The following is a 27,917-nucleotide window of genomic DNA, read 5'->3' as shown; positions in this document are numbered from 1 at the left end:
CAATGAATGATTTAATCAATTGGATACTATCTCCACTGATGTGTATGTAGACTGCCCATACTGTCTCATCTTGTTGTAGTTCTTGCTCATCTTTTTTCTCCTAAATCTTGTTAAAAATCCACCTAACTTTCTGGTCTAGATGACTGAGTAAACTAAAGAGTTCATTTCTGTGTTTAATGGACACCCTGTTCCCCACCTGTATCATTGATATGGAAAGGAAGTCTGCTATCTGCCAGATTTATATTGTTTGTTTCTCACAACAGCCCTATGAAATAGGTGCTGGAGCTATCCCCATTTTACAAGTGAGAGAGAACTAAGACAGAGGTAATTGAATACTGGAATTATCAATGTATGATAATATATATTATAATTATAATAATTGTCAATGTATAATCTTATACATTGTATATATCAAGATTGGTATGAAAATATCCCCTTTCATGTAAAATTAAACTTTAATATATTTTAACTTATATTCATTTAACTTAGTTATTTAAATTATTTAATAAAATAATTTATTTACCATAACTATAATACTATGGTAAGTTTTCATATAAGGTTGCCATTAAGCTGTTAATATTTTGCAAGCATACCATTCAATATGTCTTCATTTTTAATTGCCTTTTTCTTTTTTGATTTTTGCAAGGCAATGGGGTTAAGAGACTTGCCCAAGGTCACACAGCTAGGTAATTATTAAGTGTCTGAGGCTGGATTTGAACTTAGGTCCTCCTGACTCCAGGGCTGGTGATTTATCCACTGTACCACCTAGCTGCCCCTTTTACTTGCTTTTGGAGATAGATATTTTTGAATTGGCATGCTCCAGACTGGCAGTGCTCTAACTGTGTCTTAAAACAGACATTCAAACCAAACACTTTCCTGAAAACACCTAATCTTCTCTTTTTTGTAAACAAAAGGTTGCTAGTCTCTTATTTTTCTAATAACAATATGGGAAGGCCAAGGGATTTAATTATTTAAAACATTTTTTCCAGAAATTACTCAACCCAGGTATATTTAAAAGTTGCTATTAACCTTGGTATCACTCTTGTGCTTAATATTCTGTAATAAAAAGTAATTAAAATATTTGATCCTTGCCTGTCTTATTCCATGTTATGTTTTAGTACTATAGTTTGGTAAGCTTTTTTTACATATAAAAGTGGAGTTTTACCTAAGAAGGGTGCTTTCTCTTACTAGTGGATCCTTAGGATAGAGTTTATACTCCTCTTTTGAAAGAGAGCCAATTGTCCATATTTGACCTAACACCAGCTGCTTTTGGATTTGTAGCTGTAAAATAAAATAAATGGCTGTGTTGATACTGGGCAGATAAATCACCTTGATTTTGAAGGGTTTTAATTCTTATTGATATGTCATAAAATGATATTCTAAGTATGTGATAATGGTATTCTAGAGAAGTTTCTTTTTCTTGGGAGATTATTTGAAAGAATTTATTTGAAAGAATTTAATGCATCTTAAGAAAACAAATGATATGTAAATGGAGAAAAATGCATTTTGTCATTATGTCACTAGTATTGTGTATATTTTCAAAGTTATTTGTCAGATTAAATAAGTGGAGGTTTGTATCTTGTTGTAGATTGTATACAGCAATATGTTATATCAAGTATTTTCCCAGAAAGGTTTAAAAGATGAAACTGGTGACTTTGAGAGAAAACTTTGCTTAAAGTAATGTAGTTAAATAATTAAATGGTTTTTTTTTGGTAAAAGAGTGATAATAATATATCACAATTTATGTACCTTTTTTTATTTTTTTCTAAGAAATTTCACATATTCATCCTCACAGTATTTCTGTGGGGGTGAGTAGGACAAGTACTATTCATTTGGCAGATGAAGAAACGGAGACACAGATATTTAAGTGTCATAGAGTAGTGTTAATGATTAGAATCAATTACTAAGCTCTAATGCTTAATGCTAAATACACATACACACACACAATTCTACAATATAATAATTACCAATGTATAATATTATACATTGTATATATCAAGATTGGTATGAAAATATCCCCTTTCATGTAAAATTAAGCTTTAATATATTTTAACATATTTAACTTAATTATTTAAATTATTTAATAAAATAATTTATTTAACACAAATGTAATACTATGGTAAGTTTTCATATAAGGTTGCCATTAAGCTGTTAATATTTTGCAAGCACACACACACACACACACATACACACACACATACATTCCTCCCCCACCCTTTTTTTTTTCGGTAGAAGATTGGTGCAGAGAACTGGATTTTTCAGAAGTCTTAGCTGTTTTCTGACTAGCTTATCTGCAAATTGATTTGAAGAAAAGGGAAGGTGGCACTAGATTTGGACTAAGTGATCTTTATTGTCCTTTCCAATTAACATTCTGTGATTTTTATGAAGTATAGTTTTTTTTAAAAAAGGATCCATATTTACTTAAATTTCCTTTCCCTTTTCCCTAACCCTTTTCTCCCTCTTCTCTTTTTAACTCATAGATTTTTATCTAGAAAATCATTGACTTGAACAAATAGTAATTGTTATGAAGAAGCACTGACTGTAGCCAGATAACAATTACTATTTGTTCAAGTCAATGTATTTTCAAAACTGTACCTAATTATTTTTTGCTTTTCAAAACTTCATTGTCTCAACTGTAATCTCAAAAGCGCTGTAATGAATCATAATATTTTTAAAAGTTACAACTTGGAAATTTTTAAGAATTGTTACCTAAAAAGTTTTTGCAGCAAATGCTTTTTTAATTTTTTTTTTTTTTTAGGAAATGCTTTTTAAAAATACTTTAGTAAAGTTTTAGTAATTCCCCCAAAATAGATGACTTTTAGTCCTATTGAGTAAGTTCAACTTCTGAATCTCAGAGTTTAGAAAGTATGTCCTTTTTTAGTGTTACTTGATGATTCTTATTTGTAAAATTCTTCTCTTCATTCTAATTTTTGAGCATTCAGTTTTACTCTGTTCTCTCTATTTGCGATAGTTAAGCTCTATAAAGTTGCTATAAATGTTGAATTAGTGAAAACCGAATCATTGCTCCTAGGGGAAACAGAATTAGTTTCCTGTGAGTCTCGTTTACTTTAATACTTTACAGATAGGCTTCACATATACAAATTGGCAAATTTCTCCTTCCTTTTTCTGAATTTCTGGGATTTTTAAAAATTTTTTTAGGGATTGCTGATTTTTAACATTGAACTCATGGCCAATAACACTGTAATTTAGGTACATGTATATATACACACTCATATATTCCCTCTAAGCAGATCATTTTTAGAATTGTCTATAATTATTTTCATTTATAAACCATCATATGAAATAATCATACTGGTTCAGTTTTTTTTTTGTGTGTGTGTGAGAAAGAAGGAACTATGTGTGTGTTTTACCTTTTTGAGTAAAGCTACCTAAATGTAAAAATATAGCGTAGTCTCATTTTCATGACTATGAGTACTTAGTACAGTTCCACACATTAAATAAATATTTTGTTGAATGAATCATTCAACCTTCCTATTCTCCCATTTATACAAACTGATTCCAGTACAGATCAGTAGCATTTATATATCTTATTAATTCTAGTGGTGATACTTGATGATATGAGTATCTAAAAATGTGTTTGACAGACTAGCCAACTTGAAATTCTGGAGGGCAGTAATCACTACTTAAAGGATTGATACTATTTTTAATAGTACTAGTCATCCTAAAATTGGAGGCCACAATCTAACCCAAGACTAAGCATGTAAGATGAGTCTAACTTTTCTTCCTTCATTCTAAGGCCCAAAGCAAAGAAGTCGTGTTTGTTTTTTTTTTTAAAAGAAGAAAATCTTGGGGGGGGGTTAAAATCCATCCATTATTATCTCCCCCCTCCCCCCATCCCCATATTCATTTATTTGGGAGAACTTCTCTGGGGAGGTGTGATTTTAAATTTAGAATTCTATATCAATATTGCTGTTGGTAGCAGTAATTAGACCAATTGACCCATTATTTCAAGAATGAAACATTTGAGTCTTGTTTAATTATTTCATGAGAAGTGATTGGAAAGGCAGGAGGTTTTATTATTTTGAAATTCAGCAATATCATTTTTGATTTATTTTTTGGGGGGGAAGTCTCATAAAACCTTTTCTTTAATTTTTAAAAAATCACTTAGAATACATTCTTATGTATTTATATTATCTAGATGGCACAGTTGATAGAGCACTGGACCTGGAGTTAGGGTGACCTCATTTCAAATGTGGCTTGACACTTATCAGTTGTGGTTCCCTGGGCAAGTCACTTGACCTCTTTGCCTATATTTGTTTATGTGTAAAATAAATAATGGCATCTGATTCATGGGGCTTTGGTGAAGACCAAATGAGATAATATTTGTCAAGTACTTAGCACAGTGCTTTAGCATAGTAGGCACTTAATAAATACTTGTTTCCTTCTTATGTACAACTATTATGCAGATGATAATGTTCACCACTGGAAAATGCTAATGAGTAGCTTTCAAAGTGTGTTTCTCACCCTTTTTTGTTTTCCATTTTCCTTATCCTTAATATTTTCATCTGTTTTGGTAAACAACTTTTTAAAATGAAAGTACTTCATTATTTTGACTCAATGTTTTAAAAGTATGTCTACTTAACGTATTTTACCATTACTTATATGCTGTTTGAGCTAATTAGTAGGTAAGGATTGTTTTTGGTCCTAAGATGTCAAAAAGCTTCTTCGTATGGATCTCAGTTCATTGATGTAGGTATGCTCTTTAACAATATAAAAATCGCACCCTACCTATGCTTTTTCCTTAAGAAAAAAAAATGTATTGATATTCACTGTGCTTCCCTACCATATCTTGTAAGAAAGAAAAACATGTAAACAAGCCAACTGATTTTATATACACATATATTAACCTTGTTAGACCACATGTATGATATATTTTACTTCTGATCTCTCACCTCTTGACTGAGAAGGGGAGGTACATTTTTATCATCTCTTCTTTAGAACTAATATGACTCATTACAGTTAATGAAGAGTTCAGCTTTTAGCGTGGTATTTTTATGTTATTGTAATTATTGTATTCTGCTTATTTCATTATCAATTTATGTCTTTGCTTATTTTTCTGAATTTCTTAGAATTGCCCTTGCTTATCATGTGACAGTATTAGATTCTCTTCATATACAACAATTTATTGAAACATTTCCTGATTGATGGGGCCTGTGGTAGGAACAGTATTCCAATCTTTTCCTCTTCTGCAGGTTAGGCTAGTTTTTCCTTAAAAGACATTGAGATTTTCCTCAAGACTTCATTGACTCAACAAACAAAAATCTCAGAGTATTGATGTTACTTCCTCATTGGTTTGAAACATGTGGCCCACATGCCTGAAAATACTCGAGTGTGCCCTGAACCAGCTTAAAATGCAATTGGGAGGTATTTATTGAAATAAATTAATGAAATAAATACAATGAAACATAGAAAATGTTGTGTTTTAAAAGTAATTCAGTATACTGTTTGCAAGGATCTAGTGGCTTCTGTTTCTGTTTGAGTTTGACACCACTGGTCTTTGAATACAAGATTGTCCCAAAAAGCTCTTGATAGTTCCATCAGTTAAGGGAAACAACTCAGGATGTCCTCAATTCCTATTTTTGTTTGAATAGCTTTTTGTTGTGACTAATAATCAATCTTTTTATTAATTTTATTAACTTTGTTGAATGACCTCCAAGTGTCTCATTTGGTTCCAGTGTTAAACTACCATAACAGGAGGTGGCATAGTGGTTAGAGTACTGGACCTGAAGTCAGGAAGACTCCTACCTGAGTTCCAGTCTGGCCTCAGACACTTACTGACACTGTGCTCCTCGGCAAATCACTTAACCCTATTTGATTTAGTTTCTCATCTGTAAAATTAGCTGGAGAAGGAAATGACAAACAAGAAACCCCCAAAATGGGGTCATGAAGAGACGGAGATATCTGAGTTGACTGAACCACAACAACCAAAACACTGTCCTGAGTCAGACTCAGCTCAGAACTGGCATACTCACTCTATTTCTTTGTTTTTGTGGCCAGGGAAATTTGCTATTTTTGTGTGTATGTGTGTGTTCATGTATGTTATATGTGTATGTATATAGATAGTCTTTCTTCCTCCCAACCTGCTTCATACCTTTGTGGCATGTGTGGCAACCCCCCACCCCCAATTTCTTCCAGTGGGATCACTGGGTCAATTGATCTCAAAGGTTTATTGGGTTTTGCTGAAAGTTCCCATTGCTAGAAAGATTGATTTTAATCACAACTCTACTAGCAATGTAATACTTTACCTATCATCTCATTCTGTTTCTGTCTTTTTGTTACTTATCTACTTTTTTTGGCATGAGGTAAAGCCTTATAATTGTTATAATATGTATTTCTCCTCTCATTTGAGACATTCGCATACGGTTTTTATTTAAGTCAAATCAATAGGTATTTAGTAGTTTTCTTTTCAGATTCAGTTTTCTTTGTTTTCAGTTCTAAATTCTCTTCCTTCCATTCCACCCATTCATTGTAAGGGCAAGAAAAACCAAAAACTCCCCCCCCCCCCATGTTTCTATTAACTATCTGAAGTTAGATAACATGTTTCATTATGAATAATAGATTTTTCTTAATGATCACTGTGCTAAGTGTTGGAGATACAGAGGCAAAAAATAGTACATAATCATAGGGATCCCACATTTTAATGGGAGAGAACTTTCATAATTATGATGATCATTTTTCTTTTGAACAGTGATCAAGTTTTCTCTGTACAAATCTCTGGCTGGGGATATAGAGTAAAAGAGTTCTGGGGGGGGGAGTAGTGGTACCTGGCGCATAGAAAGCACTTAATAAATTCTTGTAGACTGACTGGCTTGAGTGTTTTCTGGCTCTTGTTGCAGCTACCAGACTGCATCCTTCCTCATAATGCATAACTAACCCCTCCCTTTCTAGTCATGGTTCTTAGAGAATCTTTTTTGTACTCTTTGCTTATAATCAGTCAACAAGTATTTGTTATATGCTGATTAATCCTTTAATTGAACTCACATTAAAATGACAGAGGCAAAAAGGTAGCTATAAAAATGTATACACCATAAATATAGTGAATAAATACATATAAACCATGTACACATAAAATAGTTAATACAAGGTAGTTTGGGAGGGAGAATTCTGGCATTTGGAATCAATAAAAATTTGTAGAAGTTGGAGCTTTACCTGCATCTTAATGAAAGAAGGGGATTATATGAGGCAGTTATGGGTGGGGAGTGGAGTTTATGGGGAGAATCATTACAAAGGCATAGAAATGGGAGATCGTGTCATGTGTGAGATAGGGAAAAGGCCAGTTTGTCCTGGATCTTAGACTATGTGAGGAGGAGTAATATCCAACGGGTTAGGGCTTGGGTTATCTTACACTTTAAAATCTAATCAGAAGAGCATATATGTATTTTAGAAGCAACAATTGAAGTTTGTTGTGTTTAGGGAATCTCAGATGGTTATATCTAAGCTTAAGGAAAATCACTTTAGTAGTAGTGTGTGATGGGACTAGATTGGTGAAGACTGTTTAGGCTGGGAGAACAATTGTAATAATCTAGAAGAGAGGCTTCAACTAAGGTGATAGTTATTTGAGTGAAAAGAAGATGTTGACTATGTGAAAGATGTTGTGAAGATAGGAAAGACAAGATTTGAGTATGTGGGGTGTAGGTGATTGAGAAGCCCAATATAGTGCCAAGGTTATAAACTCAAGATACTGAAAATATGGTAGTACCTTTCACAAAAGTATAGAAGTTTTCAAGAGGGAATGGTTTGAGGAAAAGGTAATAATTCAGTTTTAGACACTAAGTCAGTTTAGACCCTAAGTCAGGGCAGTTTGAAATGTCTAGGGAGTATTTTATGATAAGACTGGAGCTGAATATGTACATTTGAGAATCATCTGAATATAGATGTCCCCAGACGCTGATGAAGTTACCAAGAAGAGTGGGGAAAAGAGCAAGGAGTCCATTAACATTTTTTTCATCAGGTTATATGTTCTCACCCAGGAACATTTTAATCGTAGGATAAGAACCTCTTGTATAAAAGGAGAAGAGGGCTTAGGACAGAACCTACTACTGTGTTATTCTATTATCTTCTGGATTACTTGTAGTTTTGATTAATTGGTTGAATTGCTATTTTGGTTAAATATTTCTTAATTTCTCCTGTGGATAACAGTTGCTCTAGATCAGAGTAATTGAATTTCATAAGGTCTTTGTTAGTGGACATCTAATCCAAATCTTTTTTTTTTTTTTTTTTTTTTACATTTTTGCAAGGCTTGAAAGTAGGTCCTCCTGCCTCCAGGGCCAATGCTTTATCCACTGTGCCACCTAGCTTCCCTCCTTTGTAATCTAAATTTTGATAATTTTTTTAAGGTTTTTGCAACTCAAATGAGGTTAAATGACTTGCCCAAGGCCACACATCTAGGTAATTATCAAGTGTCTGTGATCGGAATTGAACCCAGGTACTCCTGACTCCAGGGCTGGTGCTTTATCCACTGTGCCACCTAGCTGCCCCTAAATCTTGATAATGTAACTGAATTTCAGCAACCTTTTTTTTTCTTTTTGAAATTGTTTCATTTTGCATTACTAGCTAGTATTCTCCCTCTTCTCCTACCCACTGAAAAAGCAAGAAAAACAAGTCATTATATATATGTATAGTCGTGAAAAATAAATTCTTCCATTAGTTATGCTTAAATCTGCACTCTTGAGTCTTTCACTTGGTTACCTGGAAGTGGATCGAATGGTTCAACATGATTTCTTTGATGTTGTGGTTCATTGTATTGATCAGAGCTCTTAAGCTTTTCAAAAATTACTTGTCTTTACAGTATTGTTATTGTTCTTCTTGTTCTGTTCACTTCATTTTGTATCAGTTCGTAGAAATCTTCCCAAGATTTTCTTAAATCATCCTCTTTATCATTTCTTTTTCCACAATAACATTCTATTACTTTTACATTACCATAGCTTATTCAACTATTTCTTAATTGATGGGCAGCTCCTCAGTTCCCAGTTCTTTGCCACTACAAAAAGTGCTGCTATAAAAATTTTTCTACATACGAGTAGTTTTCCTCTTTAATTTCTTTGGGGGGTATATACCTAGGAAAGGAATTGCTGAGTCAAAGGGTACTTGCAGAATTTAATATCAGCAAATGATCTTTAACAAAGTCACTTAGCCATGTGGAAATGATGGGAGAAATGTTAGTTGGGATGATGAGTATAATTGTTAGAGGGATTTATTTGTAACTAGTTAACAGTGATATCAGTCTGTAAGAGAGGTCTTTAGTGCTACATTTTGGATTTCCATCCTTTCTGTCCTGTTTAACATTTTTATTAGTGAGTTGGATGAAAATATCGTAGATGGATAACATAAACAGAAAGAATCCAAAAAATCAGCTGACCTTATTTAATTGCAGTGACTGTTCCATTCTGGAGAACAGATGATAAAATAAATTTCTATGGTATATTCTACTACAGTCTTTTTGCAGTCAAGTTTGTTTAGCTATTTCCTTTTGTGACAAAGGGAAGCTTGGTGATTGGTGATGGTAGTGTGTGTGTGTGTGTGTGTGTGTGTGTGTGTGTCTGATGCGGAAAGAAAAAACTTCTAAAACAGCTGCATATGATATATGTTTCAAGTTATTGCATGCTATTTTAAGACTTAGTAAGAGAACTAATAAAATACATAACAGGGGGCAGCTAGGTGGGTTAGTGGATAAAGCACCAGCCCTGGAGTCAGGAGTACCTGGGTTCAAATCTGGTCTCAGACACTTGATAATTACCTAGCCTTGTGGCCTTGGGCAAGCCACTTAACCCCATTTGCCTTGCAAAAGAAAAGAAACCCTAAAAAAAACAAGATATATAACAAAATCAGTGTCCATAAAAATTTTAATGGGTTGGAACAAGGGGTTAAATCTAAATGAAATTGAATATCAAGAATGGTTGAAAATAATCACCTTCACAAGAATAGGCTGGAGAAAGATAGGCTTAAAATGATTTGGGGATTTTTCTTCAGTATAGAATTAAAACTAATGGCTGACAAATGTCATATGTGATCTTAAGATATGTTAATTTATATTTCCTGGATTAAAGAAGTGTACTTAGTCCATATTAGATCAGAAATCTAATGCAGAGTGATCCTGTTCTGGGTATGGCATTTTAAGAGGGGGAATTGACAACTGGGGATCAATCCAGAGGAAGTTTACTGGGTGGGGGCGGGGCAGGGTTCAAAATCTCCATGTTATAAAGAGTTGAAATAACTTGGAGTGTTCATAGTAGAGAAAGACTTGGAGGTTGCACAGTATATGCTTCTAAGTATTTTAAGTGTTGTCATATAGAAGAGATCCAACTTGATCTGGATCAGAGAGCATCTTGAGTTAAGCTACCAACAGATGAAAGTTAAACCTAAGCAAATTTTTTTTTTTGCTCATTATAAAGTAGATCATATCATAGTAAAACTCTACAAAATGGAATTACCTGCCTCTAGAAGTAGTGAATCCTATATTACTGAAAGTGTTGGAGCAGAGGATAAATAACTTTTTCATGGAAATTAGAGAAGGGAATGCATTTCTTTCTAAAGTTGAACTAATGAGGCACAGTTTTTTAAGTTTTTTAACTGAGGAGTTTCAAATAAAATAATAGGTCATCACTTGGATGTTTCCCAGTAAGAGAGAGTGTGTGTGTGTGTGTGTGTGTGTGTGTATCTGAATTACAACAGGAATGTATAAAGTTAGGTCCTTTTTATTTGTGGTTAAGTTTACATAGGAGACACTTTGATTATCTTCCTTGTCTACCTTTTAATTATTAGTACATTTGGGAGAGGGAAAGGAGGAAATAGTGAATTGTCATTTTCAGTATTTAAATTGTTGCTCCATTTTTCTGGGTTTTTTAGAGCCACAAGAAAAGTCTTTTGCAGCTATTATTATGTTTATTCTGGAGAGCTCAGTTTTGTGCATTGGAGGTCAAATTCTGAATATGATTTTTTTGTAGTTCTTGTTGCCAAGGACATTTTATGCAGGAAGAGGTTTAGTTGTCACTTTGTAATCATTTAAAAAATCCTAATCAGTGTCAGTGAATTCTACTTCTCTTTACATTAACATAACACATTTAAGAAAATTCAGTCAGTATCTTCATGTTGATTTTTTAAATTGGCGTCTTAAATTGGGTTTTCTATAAGTCAGCATATGGTCTTGATAGAAAAACTACCAAAAAAATTCTAACATGGGAATTTGTTAACATTTTATCTTTAGTTGTAATTTGTATAGGTCAAATAATTAGTTTACATGAAAATGTATCAAATATCAAGAATTGAAGACTGGTAATTCATGCCAAGGTTCTCTTCAGTTAGTCTTAGTAATCTAGAGACCTGGCTAATTTAATTTTGGCTTTAAATCCAACTATCTTCCAATAAAAACTTTTTTTTTTCAAAATACTGGAAACCTCTAATCTTTAGCAATATTTCTTCAATTTCACAGCACTACATTAATCACACTACTCCAATACTGTCCAAGAGTAAGGAGAGAGAAATGGAAAAGAAAGATTTGGACAAGTTAAGGGAAAGATCCAGAGAGAGAGAGAAGAAAGAGGACAAGGACAGGAAAGATCGGAAAAGGGTTAGTGACCTTTTTTTAAAATCTATTTTGAAAACCATACCTATAACTAGAATTTAAAAATAATTGCTTTATCTCATAGGCCATTATTTACTTTTTCTAAAAATTGGTGGAATAGCCATTGTATTGTATACACTTCAGAACTTTTAATCTTTTATAACAAGAAACTTCAGCCTAGTATCTTGATATTGGCTTTAATAATTTAAAAAGCCAATTCTAATAAGTAAGTGAAAATATTAGAACTGTTATAGACTGCTAGCTATTATTGATAGTTTGTAACAAGTTTTATATGCTTATACCATAATTCATCTTTGCTTTAGGATCATTCAAACAATGACCGTGAAGCACCCCAGGACTCCTCCAAGAGGCGTAAAGAGGAAAATGGAACAAGTAGGTAGATTTTTCAAATTCATTTGTAAGCATCCCCAGACTGATAGAAAAGGGCTTTCATCATTTTCTTTGCAATTTTAGCTGGTGCTTCAAAACATAGTAAAAGTGAAAGTCCATCAGATTCTCCTCGTTCAAATGAGAAGGAAAAAAACAAATCTAAGTCTTCAGGCAAAGAAAAAGGCAACGATGCCATTAAAATGGACAAAATGGACAAAAGCTCTTCTAGTAGCAAAAAGGTAAATTAAAAACAAAAGAACAATAAATTTCAAACTTAAAAATAAGTCCCAGTATGACTTTAGGAACTTAAAAAAAAGTTGGCTGCTCAGTCTTTTTTAATTACCCATTTAAAATCTTGAGCATTTCAAAGAAAGCAGCATTGTATCTTTTTGGATGAATTTAACCATTACTCTGTCTTAAGATCACCAGGAAAGTTAGTCTGTAAGGAGACAAGTCCTGAAATTCTTTGTTGATTTTTTTTTTTTATTCCTGCTCTCTTTTTACTTAGTAACCTTTCCTTGTAATTCTTTTATCATATGGTGTCCTTTGCATTTTTAGTGTCTTCTTCAGAATAGCAGATGCTATTTATGGGTATAATATTACTGACCTTTACCATATCCCTTGAGTTATACAGAACCAGGTAGTCTTCAATAACTATCATTTAAAATAAATTCTGTTAACTTCGAACTTGTTAACGCTAACATTATATTAGATCTTTATTTACTGTGAAGAATATAAAACATTTCAGAATTCAGTAGAGGGGAAGTCATTGTCTTCCACGGTGCCATATAATTATGTATACTCTTAGCACTAATTTAACTATATTTAAACTATAGTTTAAATTAGACATTAACAAGCTTTATATAAAGGATTTGTGGTTTCTGAACAACCTGTGATTTCATCTATAAATCTATGGGTTAGTACATAATTTTCAGGGAGTTACTTAAGGAACACAGGTGAATTTACTTAACTAGGGTCTTGCAACCTAAGCATCAGAGAGTTTTAAACTTCAGTCTTCCTGAATATCCGTCTCAATATCTGTCCTCTACACCAGAGATTCAAACATGTGACCTGCCATTACTCCTAAGTGCAGCCTGAACCAGGCAACAATTTTAATTGGTAAATATTTAGCAAATGAAATAAAAATATAATAAAACATAGATACTATTTCCTTTTAAAACTAATAAGTTAGATTGCAGGCACCCTTATGTCGAATTTAGTGCTTCCCATTTCTATTTGAATTTGTCACCAGTTCTCTAAATTATGCTACCTCCCTTACTGAGGTTATATAGTAAATCTTAGCTGTCATAAAAATAGTTGGGTAAATGTTTTTGTAATGTGTCTTTTTTTTCAGTATTGTTTTACTCAGAAATGTATGCCAAGCTTTAGGTGAAAGCTTATTAATTACATGTCTAGTGTCGATGTGGCTGGTGGGGGTGACTTCCAACTTTATCCTTTACCATAACTTATTCTGACACTCCTTATAGGACTCTCGGCATGATAAGGAAAAAACAGACAAAAAAGAGAAACGGGACAGTTCAGGAGGAAAGGAGGAAAAGAAGCAATATCCTGTATGTGTTTTTATGCTACTATCAGTTAATGTAACAAAAAGCACTAATACTGTTATAGTTTTTCAGAAATTGATTCGCTTTTAGGTATGTGCTGCCAATTCAAAAATACCTCCTTCCGACCATGTTTACAAGTATATCAGCTTGGATGCTTGGGGCATAGCAAAACCTGGAAAGTTCTGTGGCCCCCTGGAATCTGTTCTGTGCAGTCGAGAGAAGTGGAGATTCATTGAGGGTGTTCACTGTTTCAGGACAGTGCTGTCACTACGGCTTGGATAATAATAGTTGGCATTTACATAGCACATTAAGGTTTGCAAAGTTCTTGTTATCTCCTTTGATCCTTAAAACCACTCTGGGAGGTTGGTGCTGTCATTTTACAGGTGAGAAAACTGAGGCTAGGAGAGATTGGACTTGTTCAGGGTTACTGTGGCTTGTGTTTTGGAGGCAGGATTGAATAGTCTTTTTGACTTCAAGTCCTGCATTTTTTCCACTGTGCCACCTGCCATCAGAAGAAAGGGAAGAGGAGAAAACTCTGGGTGGTAGGGGCCATTGAAGGGGAGATTGCAAAATGAAAACAGTGGAGCTGATTGTAGGTTGGGACTTGCAGAGTAGTCAGATGTGCTTGTTGGTGAGAGGCAGATCTTTTTTTTTTTTTTTTTTTTTTTTTTTTTTGCCAGACTTGTTTTCCTTAATGGTAAATCTACTCATAAGTCTTCCGACAAGCACAGATAATGAAGACTTTCAATCAAGGTGAGAGTTTTCTGTCCTCTTTTCCCTTTCTAAATGGAAATATAAAATTATATTTCAATGATGGTTTTTTTGTTCTCAAAAGTAGGACGATTTGAAATTTCAAATTGCCACTTACTCCTTTGAATATAAATATGAAATAAGATTTATCTTAATTTTTAACAAGTTTTTTCAGATTGGCCTTAGCTCTCAGCTCTATTTCCTAATTAAAAAAAAAGATTTTAAGAACTAAGATGTATACAAAAATGTCTAATTTCACCCAGAGCTGGTTTTACAATCTCCAGATATAAGAACTCCAGCAAAAGATGTATTTTCTTTGACTGAAGGAATATTTTGTACATCTGATAGTTCCTACCACCTCTCATCGATTGTCAGTCTTATTACTGGTACAATATTTAATTTTTTTTTTGTGAGTATAATTTTAGTTCCACTACTAGGTTTTAAGTTCTTTGGGGAAGGGATTGTATCTTACTACTTCTCATCAACACCTAGCACAGAAACTCACACATAGTAGAAGCTTTATAAATATTTCATGATACGAATTTCAAAATTAAATATATTTTATTGGGGTTTTAGAATTAAAGCACTTTAGTCGTTTATGAAGACAACTGTCTTGTCCAGTAATTACTGACTTTTCCTGCATTGTTGGGGAAATGAAGTATTCCACGTAGTGGATTTTCCTGTTAACTAATATGTTTTCTTAGATTTAGAATCACTTTTCTATCCTGTTTTAGTTTTCTGTGGCACAGCTGTCACCCTTTCTTTATTTGATTCTTACTTTAAAGGAATTGACCCATACTAATAGCTCTTTCTAGCAGTTTGGGAAATTTGTCTTTTATCTGTCTCTAAGTAAAAGAGAACATTCCCCAGGGTTGTTTGTGGGTTCTTGCTTTTTTCAAAGAGTCAAAATAGAAGAACTCATTTCTTTGTGACTTTGGACTATTATCTACCTATATTGTCAACTTCAAATCTGTCACTAATTTCTAATCTTGTGCATCTATCCAGGGGATATTCACTTGCCTCTTAGAATTAACAAAGAATGATACATGTCATCCAGCCTGGGCTTGAAAAGGAAGGGGAACCCACTCCAGGCAACTTATTCCACTTTTGGACAGCTCTGCTTATTAGGAAGTTTGTCCTGATCACTGTCCTTAATATACCACTTTGTAACTTGACCTAGTGCTCCTGGTTTTACTCAGAACAAACATAACAATCTAATATGTTTGATCTCCATATACTTGAAGACAGTTAAGTTCTCCCCAGAGTCCTTCCTTCTCTAGGATAAAGATTTCCACTTGTTTCAACTGATTTTCATATGACATAGACTTAAAACCTGTCACCATCCTACTTGCCCTCCTTTGGATGCTATTTTATCAGTGTCCCTGGACCGTGGTACCGAGAACTGAATACAATGCTCCAGATAAGGTCTGACATGGCCAGAAAATTCTGCAAGTGCTCACATACGCTTCTGCATTACATTGTTTACTTAAATTGAGCTTGTACCCCCTCAAGTATCTGCTTTCAGCTATTCTTCCCTAGTCTTAGACTTGTGAAGTAGTCTTTTTTTGGTACCCAAGTGTAAGACTTTATATTCATCCCAATGTCCTGACCTTTCAAGATCCTTTCTTAAAACATCCTTGCTTACCAAATGTAAAACTCTCTTGCTCTGTTTTATCTACTATCTCCTCATCCACTACTGCTAAATAAAGCCTTGGTCTAGGTTCTCATCGTAAGCTCCTTGAGGACCAGGATTTCATTCTTTCCTATATTGTCACATTACTTGTTGCCTATTATATGCTGTACTCACTTCTTTGTGTCCAAAATGCAGTAAAAATATTGATATGAAGTAGATGTGGTACAAAAAACACAAATAAGAATTCTCAGTTTGATACAAATGAAATATGTAAATTCAGTTTTCTTTAACAAAATTTTGCGTTTCATGCTAAAGTCAAGTTAAAAGCTTGAGTATAATTGAACTAATGGACTTTCCTAAATTTTCCTAATTCTTAGACTATGCTTATTTTTGAGGCACTATTATAAAAACAAACTACTTGGGAATAGTCAAATTTTCTTTTCCTCTTTCATATTTATTTCATTGGTTTTCAAACCTGCATCTGACAGTTGTCTAAGAAGCTTACTTAGGTTTTGTTTTATTTGAGCTTCTTTTTTTGTTTCCTCTTCTTTCTTTGGAAGAAAGCAGTAAAGTAGTGACACTTTGTTTTTGTGTACTTTGTTCTTGGGGTCCTGTTATAGACATTTGTTAATCATGTAGAGTGAGTTCTTTTTTTATTGGACTTGTTCTTGTTTTTGGCAAGTCTATTGTCCTTTTGGAAATAGATTAAAAAAAAAACCTTACAATTCTACTACATATTATAAATGACTTATATGGCTTTTAACCTTGAAATAAAAATGTCAAGAGTATGATTCCCATCTCCCGCACAACATATCTTATCTTTGTAATTTTTTTTTTCAGGTGAAATGGAAAGATTGTCATCTGTGACCAGAAATGTCTTTTCCTAAGTAGATGGCACAGAAATTTGTGAACAAAGAGGACCCATCTACATCTCCTTAAGTTATTCAGTTTTCTGCTTTATTTTTCCCGTGCTGAAAACCTAAAAATTGAGTTGTGCATTTCTGTATTTTAACTTGTTGCTTAGGTTCTTACACATTTATTTTCAGTACATGGCTGAAAGTGTTACTTATTCCCTATTTTTTTTAGCACAATGTGCTGCAAACAAACAGTTGCCATGGAGCAAATGAGGAGGTTACATGTATACTAGAATTTCAGTTTAGATTGTCTAAATACTGCCTGGGTTTAGTCATTCTGTCAATTTTCAATGCATTCTTTTTATTGTTGAAAACAAAATAAACAGCTGTTTAACTGTTTTGAAGTTACCTCATTGAAAATTCCGTTTTTATTTATTATTATTTGACCTGTTTTTAATATAATATCAATGACTAAAAACCAAGTTGGGATCACTGCAGTCCTTTGGAATTTTATTATGTTTATTGTGTGTATAACATTAAGATTTGTTTTTAAAAAGAAAAGTAAATAGTTCTACTGTCACTTCATGACCTTTTTCTTTGTCCATAATATTTTTAGATAAATTGGAAAAAAAAGAATTTCCCCCACAAAACCAAAATTAAGCTTCATTCAGTTCTACAGCTTACAGGAGCTTTTTATCACTTAACTCTAGTCCGAAAAGTTTCATAATGACATTAAAGTTTTTTTTTAATCTACTGAATTCTACCAGTGTAACCTTTTTTTCTAAATAAACAATAGTTTTCTCAATGAGTTGTAAATCATTGTGTGTATTGTTGCTTTCTCAGTAAAAGGTGGGTCCAGGGACATCTGTCCATCAGTCTATAATGCTCATACACGTACATATACGCATACACACTTCTCTCTCTCACTTTGACCATTTTCTCATCCTCTCACTTCAGTGGAAAGTGTCTTTTTAGCCTGGATTGTGCAAGGTTGTTCTTTCATTCAACATACTCTGGAAGTCAGAGTAATTTGAAAGCCTTGGTTAATCTGTATCATAGATTGGTAAATTTGTTCATATATTTTTTGGAATCAGAGATATATTTATGTTGAAACGTGTACAACAAAGTACAACAAAGGCATGCAATAGATTAGTTGTATTAACTAAGATGAAAAGTATTCTAAATCTTGAGATATTTAAAGCATTTTTTTTTACAGTTTTTGCAAGGCAATGGGGTTAAGTGGTTTGCCCAAGGCCACACAGCTAGGTAATTAGTAAGTGTCTGAGACCAATTTGAACTCCTGACTCCAGGGCCAGTGCTCTATCCACTGCACCACCTAGCTGCTCCATATTTAAAGCATGTTAAGGAAGTATGACTTAAATTAGGTGAAGAAAAGAATACCTTATGGGAGAGGTAATAAAGCTTTTCTGTTTTCATAAGTCATAAACAGAAAACAGCTTTATATTGGCATTGAAATCAAGTATCAGTGGCTATTTCAAAATCATAAAGCAACAAGTGGTCAGAAATAATTTCAGTTCAGCTTTGGACCTTTCTGACATTGAATGTCTTGAATTTGCCTTGTATGCCATTGCAAGTTGTTTCCTTGTCAAAATGAGCAGTATATTTAACAATTGATAATTATGATCCCTTCATTCTTAAGATTCTTTTGCCCATAAACTTCTTGGTCAGTTGGTAGTGATGATGATGATGATGATGATGATGATGATGATGATGATGATGATGATGCAGATGCAGATGCAGATGCAGATGCAGCAGTGGATAGAGCACTAGCCTTGAAGTCAGGAGGACGAGAGTTTGGAGTTTGAATCCAGCCTCAGACACTTGACATTGACTAGCAGTGTGACCTTGGACAAGTCACTTCACCCTGATTGCCTTACATCCAGGGTCATCTCAAGTCATACTGATTCATAGCTGACTACTGAACCCAGATGACTCTGGAGGAAAAAGTGAGACTGGTGATTTAGCAGCAGGCCCCCCCCCCCACTCAAATTCAGTTCATATGCTTATCATGGCATCACCTCCCTGATGTGGTCTTCTTTGAGAATGAAGGATGAACATCATCATTTTGTTCAGTTGGCTGTGGGACAACTGGAGTAAATTAACAACAATACATGCCTGAGTTGAGGGATTGAAGTGAAGGTCTGTTGGACCATTTGCCTTCTCTGAGCAAGTGTTGTGTTTCCCAGGATTACATCTCACCTCCAGGATTGGATATATGGATCCTTGGCAGTGATCAGCACTCAGGGTGGTGGTAATGGGGGCAGGAAAAGGGCAGGACTTAACTCTAACTTGGAGAGAAATGACCTTGGTAGTGTTGAATATGAGAAGTCAGTCAATACACATTTATTAAACATCTACTATATGCCAGATACTTTGATAAGTGCTGAACCAGGCCTCATGACTGAAGGGATGCTCTGAAACATTACTTCCTTAATTAATTGATGTTAATTGTAGCAGAAGGCTCCCAGCAGGAGTAGAGAATAGATAACACTAGATAAAAAACATGCAGAGAAGGGGATTTGGTGCAAGGATCACAGCTGACTTCTTTATTAAGAAGGGGGGAGACAGTGAAATCTTTCAGAATGGACAATCCTTTTAATTTTAATGAACTCTGAATTGGAAGAGGTTCAGTCACCACTTAATATCCAACATGAGCCTTCCTATCTTATTGTGGGGGAGAATAAGGAGAGATGATTTTGTGTTCTGCTTTCCTCTCATCTTCCCACCAACAACTCCCTTTCCTCTCCTGCCCTAGACGCACTAGAAGAGAAGAATTAAGAGCATCTGTAAACCCTGTGCTGATCCCAGATCCAGGCTTGTCTGCTTACAATCATTTGCTTGCTAGGGGAATTGCTACCCACCTCCCACCCTGACTCCATGACCTACCCTACTCCATAGGCCTACCCATCATTTTTTTTTTTAGGTTTTTGCAAGGCAAATGGGGTTAAGTGGCTTGCTCAAGGCCACACAGCTAGGTAATTATTAAGTGTCTGAGATCGGATTTGAACCCAGGTACTCCTGACTCCAAGGCCGGTGCTTTATCCACTACGCCACCTAGCCGCCCCTTCTACCCATCATTTTCTGCAACTCCCCTAGGAAACGAAGTTTCTCTCCACATTTACCACCCATTATATTCTGCAAAGTTTTTCTATCTCTGTAAAATCACTTGACAATAGGAGAAAACTCCCTTGCCCCTTCTTCATGTGATTTCATTCTCATTTTTAACTTGACTCCATCCATTCCCCAATCCAATCTTTTGACCAATTGAGGTTTTGAGAGAATTAATTTCTTTTTGCATTTGTTCATTTGAGGATCTAAGAGAATTATTCTCATTTTGTATTGATCCAATTGATGATCTGAGAGATTATTCTTTTGTATTTGTCCAATTGTACTTTCTAAGGTTTTGTTTTCTTGTTGCAAGGTATTAATTGTCTCTCCCAAATTTTTAAGCTCCTTCCTTATTTCTTCAAGGAAGTCTTTCTGTGCTGAAGACCAGATCATATTCTCCTCAGAGGTTCCAGGCCTCTCTGAGTTAGGGTCTTTCCCTTCCAAGAATTTTTCTATGGATCCACCTTTCTGCTGACCCTTCTTCATTTTGCTAAGACCTGAGTTGGGGAGGGGCTGTTTCCCAAGGGCTTGGGATCCCTAAAGGCTTTACTCACTGAGTACAATTTCTCTGGCTGGCTAGTAGGAGGTGTTGGTTGCTTTCTCTGGAGTGTCTGTGACCTTGATTGATGCCTTCTCTCTTTGCTTGAAGGGAGGAGTTGGAGCTATTGAATTCTTTTGCCTTCAATCAATGGTGGGCTTTACCCTGGCCTGAGGTCTTTCCCCAGCTGGGCTGGTTTTTCTGCTCACACACCTGGGCCTGAGGCAGAATTAGTTTGCATTTGTTTGTTTGGGAGGAGGTCTGAGCTGCAATGGGACTGTCTTCCTCAGAGTAGAGGAGTCCCGGGATGGTGTCCCCAGCTCTCCTGCACCAAAACTCTCCCCCCAGTCCTGTCCGCAAGCTCCCAGGGGACAGTACCAACACCAGCGCCTCCGCTCCCCAGTCGACCCAAGCACCTGTCCTCCAGCCCCACCGCAGATCCATCAGGTCCTCAGACTCCTGGTTCCAATTCAGCTGTTAATCTGGCTGATCCGGGGCTGATCCTCTCTCTGAGCCCAGACTCACCTGCCCGAATTTGGCCAAAGCTGCTGCGGGAGACAAATCCTGAGGTAGATGTTCTTTCTCCTGGCTTTTCTTTCTGGGTTTTGTGGGTCGGATTTCTTTTAAGAGGTTTGTTTCATGTGATAGATGGGGAAAGATCAGGAGACTTTAGAACTGTGCCTGTCTTCTCTATGCCATCTTGGCTGTAACTCTCCCCAATCCAATCTTGGCAACCCCTTCCACTGTGTCCTGGAATTCTCATTATATAGTAAAGAAACTCCCCCTTCTTCTTGAACTTCTAATTTTTTCCATATATTAGCCTCCAATGGAACTTGGCTCCCCTCTGACAACACTGCATCTCAACTTATTTTCTCCAACACTTTTTACACCTGCCACATTGGTCCTGGAGGAAAATTTGGAATACTCCTTATTCTCCAGGTCAGTTTTGCTCTTTTGAAGTTCATTCAATTAAAATTTTCCACCTTCTAATACTTAATAGTCTAGTGGAATATATTTAAGAACAGAAAGAATTCAGTTGAGCTCTTACAATAACGGTGTAGTAAACCCAGGTAAGGAATTTAATCTTTCTGTGCCTCAGGTTTTTTTTTTTTTCATTTTAGGATTAGGATAGGTGGATAATTGGCATTATAATATTTGTACTAGCTATTGTTCAGGATTATTATGAGGAAGTGCTTTTGCAAACTAAAGCACAGCATTGTGAGTTCTCATTTGTAAAGGCAGTTGTGGTCTAGTGACTACTTTGCAGGTCTTGGAGCCAGGAAGATCTGGATTCAGGTTCTCCCTCTGATCATGAGCAAGTCACTTCATCTCCGTGCTCTAGGCAATTCTTTAAGACTAATAAGTGACACAGAAAGTATTGACATGAATTGATATAAAGAAATTTCTCACTTGAAAATTTCCTATACCAATAAAATCAAGAGTAAAAGTCCTCCAATTTTAATGTTTGTTTTTAAATTCTTTTTGGAGGCAGTATATGTCCAGGATCATAGCAAGTATCTGAGTCTAGTTTTAAATTCGGTCTCCCTGACTCCAGGACTGGTGCTCTATCCACTGAAGTCCTATTTTATTCTTGATGCATGATGTTCAGAATTTACTGCAAATCTGGAAATCTTAATTTAAGAGAAAATAGATACTCCATCTTCTGGGAAAGGAACAAGTACCCAAACCATCAATTACTTAGAGCCAACTCATTTTAACAGTGTTAAGTAAACTTATATTATGGCACAAGGAAAGTGCCTTAAAAAAAGGAGGCAGCTTGGTTGTATGGCAACAATCCAGTGCCCTATTGATGTTCAGAAAGTGTCAAGAGAACTTAAGGCCCTTCTTGTGTTAGGTGAACCCCTGGCCCCTTTTTGTGGGAACATATAGACAAGGTTCACTCATGAAAATTTATCAGTGGACTAGAATTGGACTTCACATCAATGAGAGCATGGAGCCATCGAAGTATCCAAGAAATGAATGTAAATTTATGCCAGAGCATTCAATAATATTTGATCTTGTTAGATGGAGAACAAATTTCCTCCCTTTAAAGATATCTTTCAGTAATATCCTATTTGGTTAGATAGCCCTCTAAGCCTGGACTTGCATGGCCGACTTCTTGAATGATGTATAATAAAGTAAGGGACAACTTAGTGCATAGAGCACTGGCCTTGAAGTTAGGACAATGGGAGTTCGAATCCAGCCTCAGACACCTGACCCTGACTAGCTTTGTGACCTTGGGCAAGTCGCTTCACCCTGATTGCTTTGCATCCAGGGCCATCTCCAGTCATCCCAATTCATATCTGACCACTGGACCTACATGGCTCTGGAGGAGAAAGTGAGGCTGGTGACTTACCATGGCCTTCCTTATTCAAATCCAATTTATGTGCTTATCATGGCATCATCTACCCTGATGACATGGCCTTTTTTTCATTTTAAAGAGAGATTTTAATGCTGATTTGTACAAGTGAAAAGAGGAAAATTCTAAATGGGTTAAATTTCTGTGACAAAAGGAACAAAGGCAGAAATGCTGGTGGTATTCAATTGAGTAACTTAGTAACAGCCATAATGCATTTACTGGGAATCTGAAAGGTTGCATTACATCCTGATCATCAGTTTGGAATAGATGATACTTTATTCTTGAAGGCAATCAGGAACATGAAAGCAACTGAGATCTAGGATTCAATGTAGTTTAGGAAGATTAATTCTACAAAAAAGATTAGGAGTGGAGAGGCCAAAGAGCAGAAAGAGATTGTCTAATAGTATGGGTACAAGGTGATGTGATTCAGAAAATATTTAATAGAACTAAACATTAGGAGACAAAATATCAGTCTACATACATGGCTTAGTATATATTAATTATAATAATGTAACAAATGTATTCCAAAACAGTTTTCTTTATTGCTAAGTTTAAACACCATTTTCCAGACATAAAACATTCCCCATACTGCTATCTATAATTCTGTACCTGCAATTCAAAGCTGCTCTCTTTCAAATTCCTAGTTGAATGGTCTTTAAGAACGAAGGACAAATAGAAAAAAGTAGGAAATATGTTGTGGTACAGTACATAAAGAGAAGGTCAAATTAACCAAAGTGCTATTAAAAATACCAATTCCAATAGTATTTTTTCAGTCCTCAGCATTTTTCTTTTTTCAAATGAACAATTTTTATTGAAGATTTTAATCATCTTTGAACAAAAAAAATGGTGATTCTCAGTGGGATTTTTCCTTGGTTTATCACAAAGGCACAGTCTCCTTTTGATCTGTTTGTAAATAATTTTAAAATTAGTTTAGCCTTGTAATTTTTTAAAATTTATTTTTATTAAGGATATTATTTGAGTTTTACAATTTTCCCCCATCTTACTTCCCCCCCCCCAGAAAGCACTCTGTCAGTCTTTACTTTGTTTCCATGTTGTACCTTGATCCAAATTGGGCGTGATGAGAGAGAAATCATATCCTTAAAGAAGAGACAAGAAGTCTAAGAGGTAACAAGATCAGACAATAAGATATGTTTTTTTTCCTAAATTAAAGGGAATAGTCCTTGAACTCTGTTCAAACTCCACTGCTCTTTCTCTGGATACAGATGGTGTTCTCCATTGCAGATGCCCCAAATTATCCCTGATTGTTGCACTGATGGAATGAGGGAGTCCTTCAAGGTTGATCATCACCCCCATGTTGCTGTTAGGGTATACAGTGTTTTTCTGGTTCTGCTCATCTCACTCAGCATCAGTTCATTCAAATCCCTCCAGCTTCCCTGAATTCCCATCCCTCCTGGTTTCTAATAGAACAGTAGTGTGCCATGACATACATATACCACAGTTTGCTAAGCCATTCCCCAATTGAAGGACATTGACTTGATTTCCAATTCTTTGCCACCACAAACAGGGCTGCCATAAATATTTTTGTACAAGTGAGGTTTTTACCCTTTTTCATCATCTCTTCAGGGCATAGACCCAGTAGTGGTATTGCTGGGTCAAAGGGTATGCACATTTTTGTTGCCCTTTGGGTGTAGTTCCAAATAGCTCTCCAGAAGGGTTGGATGAGTTCACAGCTCCACCAACAGTGTAATAGTGTCCCAGATTTCCTACAACGCTTCCAACAATGATTGTTGTCCTTTCTGGGCACATTGGCCAGTCTGAGAGGTGTGAGGTGGTACCCCAGAGAAGTTTCAATTTGCATTTCTCCAGTAATTAATGATTTGGAGCATTTTTTCATATTAGCCTTGTAATTTTTCAGCATATTTTTCTGCTTGTAAGATTCCATTTTTTTTGTCAATTAGAAATAGTGATTGCTTTTACCTTTTGTAGTTTGAGTTTGCAGTGTGGCTTTGAGGACAGAGTTACAAGTCATGTTTTAGAATTATTTGAGGGGGTGGCTAGGTGGCGCGGTGGATAGAGCACCGGCCCTGGAGTCAGGAGTACCCGAGTTCAAATCCGGCCTCAGATGTTTAATAATTATCTAGCTGTGTGGCCTTGGGCAAGCCACTTAACCCCATTGCCTTGCAAAAACTAATAAAAAATAGAGTTATTTGGGAGATTTCCCTCTTCCCCCAAATTTCCCTGATGTATTATGATATCTTCCACTGGAAGTTAAGATAGGCCTAGAGTATATATGACAAACTGCTGGTATGGTAAAGGAGAAACTTGCTTACTTGAATATTAATGGAATTATATCTTTGAGTCAAGAAAGCCAAAAAAGAATATCAGAACAACTAAAATAAAAGGTTTTATTTTAAATATATCCATAACTTAAACACAAAACAAAATTTTAAAAATTTAAACTTTAAATCCAATGCTTGCTATATTCAGACTTTCATCCAAGATGTTACTAATATCAAGCTTAGGAATTATCTTTGGGAATTAGCATATTCCTATCTAGTAGCACCATACTGGTACTGATAAATTTAAGGATATAAAAATTAGTGTCAGGAGATTAAGGACCCAAATCTTGGAGTGTTTAAGAGAGATTATAACTTTTCCCTTCCTTTCTCTGACTCGACTTAAGGAGAAAATGTTCATCAACTAGTTTGTGCTCAGGCCCTGCCTGGTTCACAGTTCATACAGAGAACCTATTTCTTGGATTAATAAACTTCATTGTGAAACTTGAGATGGAATAGTTTGGAAAGTTTCCTTAGCTTCTCCAAGATTTGAAGTCTCGAATTTGTAGGGTAGTGAGGACCATTGGAGGCAGATGAAATGGCCTGGGATATGGAATCTGATAATGCAATTCTATTTCAATTCTTGGTATGCTTTCATCTATACATTGTTTAAGTAGTTCTGAATCCATAAGATTTTTGTTTTTCTGAAAAAAAAATTCTACCTTCATTTATAATGTATTATGGATTTTTTTTTGCAAAGCAATGGGGTTAAGTGGCTTGCCCAAGGCCACACAGCTCGGTAATTATTAAGTGTCTCAGGCTAGATTTGAACTCAGGGCCTCCTGACTCCAGGGCCGGTGCTCTATCTACCACGCCACCTAGCCTCCCCATGTATTACTTCTTCTGATGGTTTTCTCCATCTGCCCTGATGCTACATGCCACTTCCTTGCAAGTCTGAAAATCCTTTGGAACAGGCTGAGAAATTCCTGTTGTGTTGCTATTGTCATCTCTGAGTCTCTCCTGTGCTCTCTCCAATCTTTCTTTTATTTTTTTAAAGATTTTTCAAGGCAATGGGGTTAAGTGGCTTGCCCCAAGGCCACACAGCTAGGTAATTATTAAGTGTCTGAGGCTGGATTTGAACTGAGGTACTCCTGACTCCAAGGCTGGTGCTCCATCCACTGCACCACCTAGCCACCCCTCTCTAATCTTTCTTAAAGAAGATCATCAGAATTGTGAAGTAGACTTGTCAACTGTGTTCATCACAGCTGCCTCTACGTACCCCCTCCCAATAGTGCTGGAGATGAACCGTCATCTTTCTTTTACTATTTGCTATATTGATCACTTCTAGTTACTCTTTTTTCTCCTGGTTTCCCTTCTACTTATCTGACCATTCCTCTGTCTTCTTTGCCGAAAATTCCTAGGAAATCTTTTCCTTTCACTTTCTTCTTAACTCTGCAACCAGGCTCTTAATCACATCATTAATTGAAGGTGCTCTCTCTAATGTTACCAATGATATCTTATGTGCTAAGTCTTTCTGTTTTTATCCTTCTTGAGCTCTCTGTATTATTGACATTTGAGCTCTCTGCATCCTTTGACACTAGATTACTCTCTTCATCTTCTGGGATTTTGTGACACTCCTATCCTTTGGTTCACCTCCTTCCTACCTGTTTAATTTCTCCTCTTCAGTTTTCTTTGCTGGATCTTCATCCACTTGGTGCCTACTAAATGTTATCCCTCAAAGATCTGTTTTGGTTCTTTTTCTGCTCACTTTCTAGGCCATTTCATTTAAAGAACTCATCAGCTCCCATGGATTCAATGATCATTTCCATGCATATGACTACTAATCCAGCCTTAATTTCTCTTCTGGCCTCCAGTCTTGCATTTCCAAATGTTTCATAAAAATCTTAAACTCAAAATATCCAAAGCTTTTCTTCATTTCAAACTTCTTCATTTCTGTCAAAAGTCTCCCAATCCTTCCTATCTTACAAACGTGGCATTAATCTTAACTCCTCTCCCCCCATCTTAAATATCTGATCAGTTGTCACATTTTGCCATTTCTACATCTGTAACATCCTTTATCTCCAACCTTTTCTCTTTACTTATGCAGCTATCAGCTTCCTTCATGCCTTTATCACTTCCAACCTGAATTATTGCAATGGCCTACTAATTAATTGTTTTTTCAGCCTTGAGTCTCTCCTCCTCTATTCTATCTTCCAGACTACTGCTAGTGTTTTTTCTTAAGCACAGATCTGATCATATGATTCCCTTATTTGATCAATTCCAGTGGCTTTCTATTACTTCTAGGATAAAAGAGAAACTGCTTTTCAAAGTTCCAACATAACTTTGCCCCAAACTCTTTCCATTTTCAGTAAATATTACTCTTTCCCTCACACTGTGGCAAGTAAACTGGCTTCCTTTCTCTTCCTTTCAAATGACATTTCCAAATGGCACTTCACCTATTTCTATGTCTTAGGGAAGACTCCAAGTGTAGAGAACTGTTGTTATGTGACTTGAAGGGAAGCAGAATAGACATCTCTAGACTCTTCTTTCACCCTTCTCAAAGGGAGAAAGGATACCGAAGTAGAAGTATATCTATCTGCTTCTTTAAATATTAATCTAGGGCCTATGATTGGGTTCAGCTTAACTTCTTATTGCCTTGTCATTATTGGAGTGCAACAGATCCCAAGTTCCACATCCAAGATTTGACCCCTTCCCCACCAAATAACAGTTCCACAATGAATAAATGTAATGAATAGCAGAGAAACGCATTTGTCCACATTGTAGTAAAACAAATTAGTAAAGTTATGCATAGGAAAATGTATATTAGAATGAAAAATCTCACCCATTGGGAACAAGATAGGTCAACCAAGAGAGATTTTCC

At 35.6% G+C, this 27,917-nt stretch overlaps 2 protein-coding genes across 10 annotated transcripts in view; one reads left to right on the top strand and one right to left on the bottom strand.

Moving 5' to 3' along the window:
- The window catches only part of THOC2 (THO complex subunit 2), a 108,577-nt gene extending 91,396 nt beyond the window's left edge, over window positions 1-17,181 (top strand). For 2 of the 9 annotated variants that reach the window (XM_074200203.1, XM_074200201.1), the window contains exons 34-39: window positions 11,450-11,587; window positions 11,905-11,974; window positions 12,056-12,210; window positions 13,459-13,535; window positions 14,244-14,289; window positions 16,760-17,181. In XM_074200203.1, coding sequence (XP_074056304.1) covers window positions 11,450-11,587; window positions 11,905-11,974; window positions 12,056-12,210; window positions 13,459-13,535; window positions 14,244-14,271 — 468 coding nt within the window. In that variant the 3' untranslated portion in view covers window positions 14,272-14,289; window positions 16,760-17,181. Of the gene's footprint in view, window positions 1-11,449; window positions 11,588-11,904; window positions 11,975-12,055; window positions 12,211-13,458; window positions 13,543-13,626; window positions 14,205-14,243; window positions 14,290-16,759 lie in introns of those variants that run through there. The other 7 variants (XM_074200200.1, XM_074200199.1, XM_074200206.1 and 4 more) reach the window with 5 other exon arrangements.
- Window positions 17,182-25,569: 8,388 nt separating this feature from the next.
- On the bottom strand, window positions 25,570-26,043 carry LOC141502738 (LYR motif-containing protein 1-like). The gene is made up of 2 exons (XM_074207640.1): window positions 25,935-26,043; window positions 25,570-25,754 (listed from the first exon to the last, which is right to left on the bottom strand). The coding sequence occupies exons 1-2, from the start codon at window positions 26,041-26,043 to the stop codon at window positions 25,570-25,572; spliced, it is 294 nt and encodes a 97-aa protein (XP_074063741.1).
- Between the last annotated feature and the right edge of the window lie 1,874 nt (window positions 26,044-27,917).

This window comes from Macrotis lagotis, chromosome X (assembly GCF_037893015.1).
Source record: "Macrotis lagotis isolate mMagLag1 chromosome X, bilby.v1.9.chrom.fasta, whole genome shotgun sequence".
NCBI classification, from domain to species: Eukaryota; Metazoa; Chordata; class Mammalia; order Peramelemorphia; family Peramelidae; genus Macrotis; species Macrotis lagotis.
Note: the sequence above shows the minus strand (reverse complement) of the source record. Positions and strands in the feature narration are given on the sequence as shown.